Source organism: Magallana gigas, chromosome 4 (genome assembly GCF_963853765.1).
Source record: "Magallana gigas chromosome 4, xbMagGiga1.1, whole genome shotgun sequence".
In the NCBI taxonomy this organism is placed as follows: domain Eukaryota; kingdom Metazoa; phylum Mollusca; class Bivalvia; order Ostreida; family Ostreidae; genus Magallana; species Magallana gigas.
Window position 1 is genome coordinate 30350831 of NC_088856.1, and position 13113 is coordinate 30363943.

Genomic DNA, 13113 nt, shown 5'->3' on the forward strand with positions numbered 1-13113 from the left:
CAGAAATTATAAATCATATAAAACAGGCATTGTGCTTATTTACAATTCTTAGCTGATATGTTCACTCTAGACACTCGATCTACAGAACCATGATTCCAAATCTGGAAAAATTCAATGCTATTTTAAGGATTTTGCAGCATTGATACGCATGCATGAAATCTGAAGAAACAGTCCAGTTATAACTTACCTAAACAACATATAGCTCATTGGTAATCGATGCTCTTCAAATAGCATAAATTGAGGAAACTTTAATCTCAAGGATTAAAATACATGTAAAACATAAACATTCAATATTTTACCAAATTTATTTTGTTAATATTCTTATGAAAAAGCTCAATTATGTCTGATTTTATAAAAATGTTGTCATAAAAATCACAAGTTTTTCTTTAATTACAAAAAAGACAGTGTGCGAAATTAACGGTAGACCGATAGACAAAATCTATAGAAAATAGGCCCGGTCTATAGTAACTCGAATATTTGTAGATCAACTTGAATGTCTATAGAACGAATGCAGCCTGTCGTCTAGTCGATTGAACGTTTTACTCAATACCTTTTTAAATACACTGCGATAAGAAGCAGAATGTATATGCCATGTGCTATTGAAAAGTCAAAAACAATATTCAGAGTATGTCATTTTTTGACAAACTGAAGTATTCACAAGGTGCTAGAGCTGGGAAAAAAAACCCAGATAGTCATACATTATTCTAGTTTTCGCATTTGTGAACCCAGACGGTACACCTGGAATTCATGACCGACGTTCAGTTTTCCTTACGTTGTCTTAAGATTCTGCGCTTTTGTTTCCTTTTGTATCATGTTATCTACAGTATTCAAGGGAATAGGGTATTTTATATGTCTATTTCCCTTTACTTTATCTGAGTTTATTTGATTGGTATTACAAAATACCGGTAATCATTACAAGGCAATGTCACTGTGTGTGGGTTTAGAGCCAGGCACCCTTCACCATGTCCTATAGTATGAGTTCCTATTGTGTTGTGAAGTACAAGGTTATTTCACCATGTTCACCCGTAATAAAATTACAATACAAATAAAGAATAATATTTTTTGTTGTTTTTGGTCTATAGGAAATCAGTCAGGTCTATAGATTTTAAAAATGTTGTAGACCGATTGTCTATAGTACAAAAAAGTTAATTTCGCACACTGAAAAGAATTGTTTTCAAATACCACAAAAAAGGTAAAATAGAAAAGTATAGGAATTTCCCTATCCATTAAGGTATTACATGTAGGTATTGGTTTATAAAAAATAAAGTTATATGACTCTATAATGTGAGGCCCTCAATTCAGTTTTTGCTCCATTTTGATGCTAGCTTGAGATTAGCTGACCTATATGACATCATAGTGATAAGTTGTTTTTACATAAGTGTAATATTTGCTGAACTTTTATTTAAGCCTAATTTCGGAACAAATACACAATGACTTAACTCATTAAATATATGTCATAGGGAAAAGAAACTTGCTTCAATTATGTTTTTCTTTTTACTCTTGTATATTGTTACCATGGTAACAAATTTAACAAAATTTATCAAAAGACATATCCTGCGGAAGAGAGTCTACATTTAACTTAAGTTCAAAATCCAGAAGAACAAAAGATACCCATTAAGTCTGTGAAATATGTATAATCAATATAAAGTTCCTCAGTATCTAATGCTCTAAATTATCTGCATGCAAAATACTGGCCAGGGTATAAGTTTTTACAGGTTCCTTCCTTTAAACTTGGACAATGTAGGTACAAAAATGAATTTTACTTACATCAAGTGTGGCTCATTGTTGTATTTTATTCTTTGAAGATTTGTTCCATTTCAATTTACATGTTATCTAAAATGAAATGTTTTGAATTTAATTCTACATGTATCAAACACTATCCCCAACATTTGCAATTCCATGTCAAAAGCAGTCATATCTTTAAAACTCAGAGAGAGAGAGAGAGAGAGAGAGAGAGAGAGAGAGAGAGAGAGAGAGAGAACAGATAGGCAACAATAACTACATCTTCATGCATAACACATCTGTACAGCCTAAAGACCCCCCCCCCACCCCACCAACATTCAATATCAACCCCACCCCAATCTAATTAAAATTAGACTTGTAATTCCGCTCCTCTACGATACGCTATACAAGCTTGTATAGCGTATCGTAGAGGAGCGGAATTACAAGTCTTATTTTAATTAGATTGAACCAATTGATTGAAATTAACGGTAGACCGATAGACAAAATCTATAGAAAATAGGCCCGGTCTATAGTAACTCGAATATTTGTAGATCAACTTGAATGTCTATAGAACGAATGCAGCCTGTCGTCTAGTCGATTGAACGTTTTACTCAATACCTTTTTAAATACACTGCGATAAGAAGCAGAATGTATATGCCATGTGCTATTGAAAAGTCAAAAACAATATTCAGAGTATGTCATTTTTTGACAAACTGAAGTATTCACAAGGTGCTAGAGCTGGGAAAAAAAACCCAGATAGTCATACATTATTCTAGTTTTCGCATTTGTGAACCCAGACTGTACACCTGGAATTCATGACCGACGTTCAGTTTTCCTTACGTTGTCTGTCCATGCAGGATCCAGAAAATCTTCTTCGGGGAGGGATTTCGTCAAGGTGTTGATTTGTCTGAGGCTTTTTTTTAATTAATTCCAAGGGCGGAGGAGAGGATCTAAATCCGGGTATGTCCTTCATCTACCTTTAGTGGTTTGTAAATTGTTGTTGCGAAGCCTTTGTTACAGGTTTTTATTAAAACAATAAATTTGTTTTTAATTGATTTTTAATAAATGAATTTGTGATTTAAAATTAAAACCATTTGTAATGTAATGATGTTGAAGTAACTCTTGGAGTCAAAGAAGATGGGTGAATTAGGCGTGTAAAATGCCCATATGAGGAATGATTAGATACTGCAAAATAAAAATATCATTAAATCTGATACTTTTTTAAATTGATTAAAAACAATGTATATTTACATTGTAACGTAACATCGGTTTGTAACCCTTGAATATTTTCAATACTTGCAATAGGTTGATTTAAACTGGCGTATGCATGTCAAAACCTCCAAATAGTGTCATTTTTAAAACTTCAATGCTCTTTCTTTTATAGAGTGGGTCTGAGCTCCAAATTTTTTTCATAGTCTCAATGCGGTTTAATGGAATTTCAACCGATTTTAATCAACAAAAATGTGGAGAAATGGCCCACTTTACTTTAAAAAATGCAGAAAAATAATACAAGTCCGTAAATTCGTAGCCAATATCTCATATAGCATTTGAACAACGCACTTCGTTGTGAATGAAATGGCTCGGTGGTTAGAGCACCAGACATTAGGTAATATTATAGAACTTTGGTTTTAAGGTTGTGGGTTCGATACCACCAAAACTTAAGGATTTTTTTTTCTTAATTATCGTTTTTTTTTTAATATTTCAAACTGAATATAGTTAGAAATTACCTTTTGTCAACTTGTATTTTAACATGTCAAATATATTTAATTGAAAAAATGTTAGATATGAAATTGTATTTTACGACTAAACCAAATGGGCAGTTTCGCCATCTTATTCACCCATCTTCTTACGAAATTACTTCACTACTGATTATATATTTGTACATGTACAAATGAAATACGCAATTTTAACTAATTTAGTTGACAGTTTAATATACAAAAAATGTATTTGCTGCCAAGATTTTTTTCCTTCATTTAAAAATCTCGTTTCTGTTTTGCATGTCATTTTGTATAATATCAGTCCTTTAAAAGGAACGTGAAACATTTAATTAAAAATTGTCATTTAGATTCATTTTAACTAGCTTTTTACACAACGTGAATTCTCTCTAAACGCTGCCGTATGCGGATACAATTCGAGTTCAATACTAGTATTTATATGATACAGTTATATTATTTTATCTTAAACTGTGAAAATTTAATATTTCTAGATGATTGAATTATGATCTGAATATCCAAACAAGTCCGTCCGCGAAATGTGATGGTGGTGGTGTGTGTCTATATGTGAGTGTTGTTTTGTGTGGTTTAGTGTTATTCATATTCAGTTGACGAACTAAAAAATATGTTATTATACCAACAGTTATAGCATTAATAAAAACATAACCCGCGTAAGAGGTATAATTTTTTGTATAATTAGAGCGAATTATGCATATATGGGAGTTCCCGACCTAAAATATTAATTTGCTAAAATACTAATTCTATTTGAGTCTTATTCTGTACATAATCTATAGATTTTTAATACACTGGAGTATGATGTTAAAAATAATAGATATTTACCCAGTGAAACTTGAACCAGACTACGTCGATAGCGATGAACGGGGAGTAACTCTTGTATTTTTTTTTCAACTTGGATCAGGTGGTCACATTCAGAGCAGGGCACGCCTACCAGACAGTTACTAATTGTGAAATTTCTTCTAAATAAGGTTTGTATTTTCTTAATCTTTTAAAGTGCATATTCATTTATAATTAACTAACATTAAGTTGCCAGTTATGACAATTTAAACGTATAATTCTAATCTAATATAATACATGTACTTATAATAATAGATCTATATTGTGAATAAAGTCTATTAAGCTACTTTCGTTTTGAATCTTTTGTTCTGTATATTTAACTCAGGAAACTACATGTATCTAGATAATCAAACTTAAATATATCAGCTTGAGTTATTTAAAAATGATTTCTAAAATTTTGAAAACTTACTGTCCTGTGATTTGCATCAATGACCGACAGAAACTTATTTTTTTTAAAAAGGGAGGGGGGGAGGGTGTTAGTAATTTAGGTGGGATTTTGTTAAGAAATTTACAGTCAAATATTGTTACATACAAAATCAATTCTTCTTTGTCTAAAACAGTAAAAATCTTTTATTTTTATCATTGATTTGAACATAAAAAAAAATAATTTAATTTCTTATTTATTTATAGATTGGGCAACCATGGATCCCATTTCTAGTGCCCAGGATATACCCCGATGTGAGCTTTGTGAGACCGCCACAGTACACAGCTACTGTGACTTTTGTCATGTCAACCTCTGCAAGCCCTGCATTGGAGATCACATCTCAGATGGATACGACAAACATAAAATAGTCCCTTTCAACGAACGAAGATCAACTCTCATTTATCCAACATGTGAAATACATCCACACAAGAATTGTGATTTTCAGTGTGAGGATTGCGGAAACATTTTTGTTTGTTCTTCCTGTACTGCATCTAAACAGCACAAGGGACATAACTTTGTAGAAGTTACAGAAGTTTACAAGACAAAGAAAGAAGTTATTAAAAAAGACACAAAAGACTTGGAGAATCATATTTCCCCCAAGTATGAAGAAATTGCATTTGACTTGGAAAATCAGCTTGCTAGCCTGGATGGAGGATATGAAAAACTTACAACAACAATGTCCAAACAAGGAGAGCAATGGCACAGAGAAATCGACATCATCATCAACAAAATGAAAACCGAAATCAGCGAGATAAAAGTGAAACACAGAGACATTTTACAGAAACACTTGAATGAAATCAAACAGATACAGTCTCTCATAAAAGAAACATTACAGACCATAAGGAAAATCGAGAAATCCACTGAAGTATCTTCAACCATTGAATACAGCTCTAAGATCAGAGAATTCAGTAAGCTTCCACCCAAGGTTCAGGTATCACTGCCAACATTCATTCCAAAACCATTAGACCGTGAGAAGATGTATAGTTTGTTTGGACAGATCACTCAATTATCTACTGCTACAGAAGAAAATGTTTTGTCATTAAACCAACCCAAAACTTCAGTCAGAGAACTACTGGATGAACCCGAGCTTGTTGCCACAATACAGACTGGGCATGAAAAACTGCGCAATGTGACCTGTCTAAATGAGGACAGGATTTGGACGAGTGGAGAGACCAATGATATCAAATGCTTCAATATTAAAAGTTCACTCTTCCAAAGAACCAAAACAAAATCAGGAAATTGGCCTAATGATATAGCTGTAAACAGTGATGGTAATCTACTGTACTTGGATGGGACAGAAGGGACAGTGAACATAGTAAAGAATGGAAAGACAAAAAAGTTGATCAGATTACCCAAATGGACGCCTATTCACCTGTGCGTCACCTCTACTGGTGATCTCCTGGTTACCATGTCCAGTGATGATGAACTTCAATCCAAAGTTGTCCGTTACTCGGGATCTACAGAGAAACAAACCATTCAATTTGATGATGAAGGTAAACATCTGTACTCAGGGAATTTTAATACTAAATACATCACAGAGAACAGAAACCATGACATATGTGTAGCTGACTTTGGAGCTGCTGCTGTAGTAGTGGTTAATCAGGACGGGAAACTCAGATGGAGATACACCGGTCATCCCTCAGTGACCAAGAACAAACCATTTAAACCCTACGGTATCACAACAGACAGTCAGAGTCGTATCCTGACAGCAGACGAGGGCAACCATTGTATCCACATTCTGGACCAGAATAGACAGTTTCTTCGTTACATTGATAACTGTGATCTTAAGTATCCTTTTGGTTTATGTGTGGACAATAATGACAATCTGTTTGTATGTGAGTACTACAAAGGCAATGTAAAGAAAATCAAATATCTAAAGTAGACATCATCAATTATACTAATGTGATGAAAATCAAACAAAAGTGGCCTTTTTCTGACATGTATTATTGAATTTCATTGTTGGCATTTTATATGAAATAGATTTTAACTTTGCTTTCCTTTATATACTGGTGAATTCATAAATTCTATTCTTTCATTTGTATTATTATTTTATTTTAAATAACAAATATCTCTAATCTAATTCCATTATTTTAAGTAAGTAGCATTTGAGTATTGTTTGCATGTTATGTACAGCTGTTGTACCTTTATCAAATAAATTGTCAAGTGTCATGATCATCAGTGTCATGTCAATTACCAAGATAGATGTAGATTTCGCAGGTTGCTCAGTCCTATACAAACAATATACTGGTATTACATGTACTTACATGTATATGTAAAAGTCATATATTATCATAATATATTAATTATTTTATATATTATAAATGAAAAATAAGGGCTTAAATTGACAGGGACCATTTATCAGTATTAATAGACCATTCCTGAAGCATATATAACAGTATTTAACAGCTGTTAAAAGTACAAGAAAAACATTGCTTTGTATGTTTTGAGCAGAGGTAATGTAATTTGGGGCACTTGTTTTATTGTGTCAACTGGTCATAGGAAAATTCTTTGCTGAAATTCAACTCCTGTATGTATTTATATAATTGTATTTTTATTTAATATTGCAATAGGTAGCATTATAATAATGAAATCTTTTTTTAAATCAGTTTAAAAAGTGGTTATTATAGTAAACTCATTCGGAAAAAAACCCCGATTAGAAATGTTCCGATCAATCATATTACAACCCCCCCAAAATAAAAAACCCAAAAAAACATGAGGTCGATATGCTACATCGCTCACTTGAACAAGCGATGTTTCATCCTATTTCAAAATGTTTAAATATGAAAAATATTGTTAGACTCTCTTATATTGCAAGATTTGACAACATTTTAAACAAAACTTCAAAAGAGGCTTTTTTGGACATTATACCTTAAGAATAAGAAGTGAGAGAAGGTCACTGTGACTTTGATATATAGTAATTCAATAAAACGTAGCATGCCATTGTATTTTTTGAGAAAAAGATTTTCCCTATATATTTCTATTTTAAACTTTGAATCCCTCGGGGGGAGGGGGGGGCAGTATTGGTCCGGGGTTCCAATATTAACAATCTAGAATCTACACTGTCTTCGGATGCATGCATAGTAATTTCATAAATTGTAGCATTGTAGTTCTTGAAAAGAATTTTAAACGCCTTCCTTATGTTTTTCCATATTGAATTTTGAACCCTCTTCAGGCTGCAGTATTGGTCCAGAGTCATGATTATTGAGCATTGAAGTTTTTAAGAACAAATTTAAACATTTTTAAGACACACTCCTTATTTTTGGGAGTTGATTTTAATCAACTCTTCTTTGCAGTTACTCAGGCAAACCGAAAGTGAAACAGTGTTTGGACCTAAGTTCAAATCAACACCGCTTACAACATTTAGTTATTATCAATAAATTCAATGTAATGAGTCTTAAGCATTGCTCTTCAAAGAAACATTTATAGATACCATGTAAATAGTCAGATTTTAAATGGTACGAACAATTTAGATATTTTTTGAAGTCTTACATTTTATGTATTCCTACGCCAGAGTTCAATATAGTCTCGTTCAACCAGACGCTTGGCTGTGTCCATAAATCTCCGACAAGCATATAGAGTTCCTCTTGCTTGATTGCGGAGATTAACAGATACAGCTGAGAGTCCGTAGAGTTCAATTTTGCTTGGATCCATACAATTTCTCATAACTATTTCGATTACTAATACGTAGTTTGATGGAATTCTTTGAATATTACACAACATGATTGATATTGGATTTTCACGAAATTCCTGTAGGATTTATATTATTAAATGTGCGCAATTCAAATACTTATAGGAATTTACTTGCCATGCAAAATAACATATCGTTGATTTTAAACTAAATAACAATCGATAAAATCAACTCCTGTCAGTATACTTCAGTACTTTGATTAATCTCCCTTTTAAAAATCGTTCCGTGCTTTATTTAAACAATTTAAAATTCCCTTCCCATAAAGATGCTTTGTACTAAGTTTAGTTAAATTTAGTCCAGTGGTTCTAAAGAAGACGTCGAAATTGTGAAAAGTTTATGGATGGATGGACGGATAATAGGTGATCAGAAATTCTCATTTGAACTTTAAGTTAATGTCAGCTAAAAACCCCAATCCACTCTTTAATGGTAAGATTCACAGTTCAAATTAGAATACTTGTTAAAAACAAAGTCATTCAAGATCAAACAATTTGTTAACCTTTTATGATTCTATTCATTTATTTTTTTTTAAGTTTCATAAAGACAGAATAAATTATTATGCACACTACCAAACCTGTCTGTGTACAGAGAATACTATAGTAAAACAATCAAATTATTGTTTGCTTTGTTTTCCTTTACACAAGTCCACAAGTTAATATTACATCATTGAGAAATACAAATATACAACAGTCAAAAAGAAGAAAAATCTTTGTAAGTATGTTCATTGCACTTCACTGACTGTGCATCAGTCGTCCGTTTGTACGGCCGTTTGTTTGTTGATAAGTCTCTCAATATGAGAATGTCCATTGTCTGGTCACCACTCGTGGGGGTACCTATTGCGGTCTCTCGGGCAGTGTTTACATTACGACTGTGGTAGATTGAATTTAACGTACGGAACTTCTACATCCTCTCCCTTCGTATCATTAGGGCACAGCTCCAGCACGAAAGCTTTTACGTGACTATAAATCTTCTTCTTGGAGACTCTTTTAACTACTTCTGATAATCTGCAATTTATTACAATCTTTTATAGAAATAAGATTGAATCAATTTGCTCACACATCAAAAAGAAAGTTTAATCTGTCTACCTTTTTATTACTTTCCCATTACTTGAGATATTAATGCATGTTACGTGTTTCCTCTGAAAAATGTCTGAACAATGAATTAAATGTTTGTTAAAATAGGTCAGGTTATTGAATAAAATTAATTCCTAGCATGGTACAAGAATAACACCATATACTCTGAGTATAAACATTCAGTTCAACTGAAATTATTAACATCTCTACAAGTTCATACTTTTTGCATTTAAAATATTTATGTCTGGTAAACTCTTTTATCAGATTTTCCTTGTGAACATCTGCACAAGTTTATGATTTTTGCCATTAAAATATTTATGTCTGGTAAGCCTTCTTTTAATAGTTCATAACATTTAGACAACATTTTATACTTATACGTTAATGATTTTTAAACATTGTCAAGTTTGATTCTCTGCAGGTTGTTTTGGAGTGTCTGAATTAATCAACTTATGTTAATAATCTTCCATGAAAGTATTGTGTCATGGTAGGGTCGTTTGCAAAAGATCAAGAACGCGTTGCGAAAAACCAACACGCCGCCGTGATGTCAGTAAACACACCGTCGAGATATCACACGTCGCGCCGACACAAATTTTGCAAAAAAAGCGGTCGCACTAACACAACTCAGAACAACACGCTCTTGTTCTAACTCAACTTAACACAACTCGCCGTTGCGCTGTCCAACAGCACGCCGTCACGTTCATACAACTTTGCACAACACGCCGTTGCGTTAGCGCAAATATGTGCAACTTGCTGTCACACAACACGCCCACACGCTAATAAAACTTGGCACAACTCCTCATCCAATCATTCTTATATTTTCATATCCTCTTATCACTGCCTCAGTGATTACACTTTTTATCTTTAGTTAACTTGAGCCGAAGGCTTGCAATATTTTCTGACCAAAATTTGTTGATTGTCTGTCCTTAGCGTCGATTTTGTAAACTCCTCAACTTTTTATCAAATTCCAGTGGATCAATTCAACTCCAAAACATTTTTGGATGAAGGGGACCAACTTTTTTCAAAGAAGGGGTACCTTCTCTAAACAACCACATGACTAGAAAAGCTTAAATTTGTGTTGAAGCATCATCAGGTAGTATAGATTTAAGTTTGTTCAAATTATGATCCACCTAGGTAGATGGGATGAACTTTTACATAAAAATAGAGAAAATCTCGAAAACTAATTTGGCCAGAAAGATTATGGAAAATCAGGTATTACACTGAACCAAAGTTGAAAAAGATGGACACCTAATATAATGTATTTTTGTATGAAATGAACACATTTGTTAGTCTTGCCGTTTGGATGGCTGATTTTCATCTATAACATTCAAGTGGAAGAACGATAAAGTGACGTTTTCTACGAAATACCAAATCGAAAACGAAATGAACAGAATTTAAAGTGAGTGAAACTGGTCAACCGAACAATTCAAACACCAACATTCCAACGGGTCTCACTCTTTCCAAAATGGCCGTTCTTTATAATTTATGTTGTTTGGAGTTTTTTTTATTTGACACTATATAACTGAATACCTATTTCAATCCAAAAAAATGTTCCATCAATAGGAAGCACTTGTTTTGAATTGCGTCGCAAATAATTGATTTAAATCAATTTTGTTTCATTTAATATGTGCAGTTGGGAACGAGACATATCTGTTACGTAATGTTAAAAAATTACCAGTCATACTAATTTTTATGATTTAGAAATTATTCTATTTTTCTGGATGAACACTTTTCTGTTTTGTTAAGTTAAGATTCAAGTTTGTTCAATTGATATATACAATGTTTATACAATTGTCGAGCTATCAATATACAGTTTGTTTATTTTCTTCGAGCATAAATGAGAATCATTGACCGACGTATAAACTATGCAAACTTCCTTCGTAGAGGAATGCGTTAACATTAATTAAATTACGATATTTCGTTAATGTATAATACTTCCTCTTGAAATTTTGTATATAGACTACATAAATTGTAATTATGACTGCTGGGTATTTTCGTTTGATGGTGTTTTGTACGTTGTATAGTATTATTTCAAACTTCCAAAGACACGAAACGAAACGCTGGGCGATTCAAAAGAGGTAAAAATGACTGTAACTTAAAATTGATGACTTTGGATTCTAATTCTAGTATTAATGTTGAGAAATATTCAATAAGTTAAATTCCTTGTGTCTTCATCGTCATTAACATTCTGTAATTCCTGAATAGAAAACGTTCGGTCGGAATTAATCCCGACAGCTAGGGCATGTCCGTTTGCAAGTGTACATTGTATGTCCCGGTTTTCATGTTACTAATACACATTTTGCTCTATGGGAGGGTCGTGTATTGTAGATAAACCGATAAGTTCATTTGTCATGAATTGGAACCATTTCTACTGCACACAATTCAAAATTTAATCAAAATCAGCTGCTATCTTTGTCAGCTGTTTGTAAACCTCTATAGCTTATGTTATTGTTATTCATGAAAATTCTTATAAAAATTAGTACAGTACAGTAAAGAACGGCATAGCACAGCCACCACAGCATAGTATATGTGAAATGCTTCAAGTTGTATAAAAATATTGTATGTCACCCCTGCAAATGTTATTGTTATTTAAATTTAGACCACGTGGTTTTATTTGACCCTTTTAGTTTCGCAGTAAAAAACGTGCCTCGTGTTTATAGATTCTACAAATACAGGCTCCTGATATTACATATTTTTCTTATAGTAAAAAATTATACCACCTCCTAAATACTAGGTAAGCAGTAGATTCTTTATATTACGAGAAAAATATGTAACGCCAGGTGCCTGCAGTGTCTGCAGAGCAAAAAAGAAAGCATCCAGGCACGTAACTTTTTTTTTAGTGGTGATGGGAGAGGGAGGGGGGGGGCTTATCTGAAATTTTGACAAGCAAAAAAAAATGATAAATATATATTTTCCAGAAAATCTTAAAAATCTTAATCTGTGCTAGGGGAAAGGGGTAGTGAAGAGCTATAACTACCAAATCGCAAAAGATAATTTCGTTAATTTTCCTGTAATTTCCTATCATGGGGCACCCTAAGCCTTCCAAACTGAATTTTCTGTATGTAAATTTTAAATAAATTTCAAAATATTCTCCCCCCTTACCCCACACTGTACGTGCCTGATATCTGTCCATGCAAGATCCAGAAAATTTTCTTCGGGGAGTGGGGATGATCAAGATGTTGATTTGTCTGAGGCTTATTTTTGAATTCCAAGGGTGTAAGAGAGGGTTTAAATCCGGGTATGTCCTTCATCTACCTATAGTGGTTTGTAAAGTGTTGTTGCGAAACCTTTGTTACAGGTTTTTATTAAAACAATAAATTTGTTTTTAATTGATTTTTAATTAATGAACTTGTGATTTAAAATTAAAACCATTTATAATGTAACGATGTTGAAGTAACTCTTGGAATCAAAATTACGAAATTACCCCACTTTTGATTATATATCTGTACATGTACAAATGCATGAAATACTAGTACGCAATTTAACTAATTAAGTTGACAGTTTGATACACAAAAAATGTATTTGCTGCCAAGATTTCATTCCTTTATTTAAAAATCTCGTTTCTATTTTGCATGTCATCTTGTATTATATCAGTCCTTTAAAAGAAACGTGAAACATTTAAATAAAACTTGTTATTGAGATTCA

General features: G+C 32.7%; 2 protein-coding genes across 2 annotated transcripts in view; one reads left to right on the forward strand and one right to left on the reverse strand.

Annotated features, from left to right (window-relative positions):
• The window catches only part of LOC136269641 (ubiquitin-like modifier-activating enzyme 1), a 110567-nt gene that overhangs the window by 43127 nt on the left and 54327 nt on the right, over positions 1-13113 (reverse strand). The window contains exon 2 of the mRNA XM_066082001.1: positions 1768-1833. The gene's annotated coding sequence lies outside the window, so the exon portion shown is untranslated. The remainder of the gene's footprint in view (positions 1-1767; positions 1834-13113) is intronic.
• Positions 4314-6595, forward strand: LOC109620411 (uncharacterized). Its single transcript, XM_034449136.2, has 2 exons — positions 4314-4420; positions 4920-6595. The coding sequence occupies exon 2, from the start codon at positions 4931-4933 to the stop codon at positions 6593-6595; it is 1665 nt and encodes a 554-aa protein (XP_034305027.2). The 5' UTR covers positions 4314-4420; positions 4920-4930.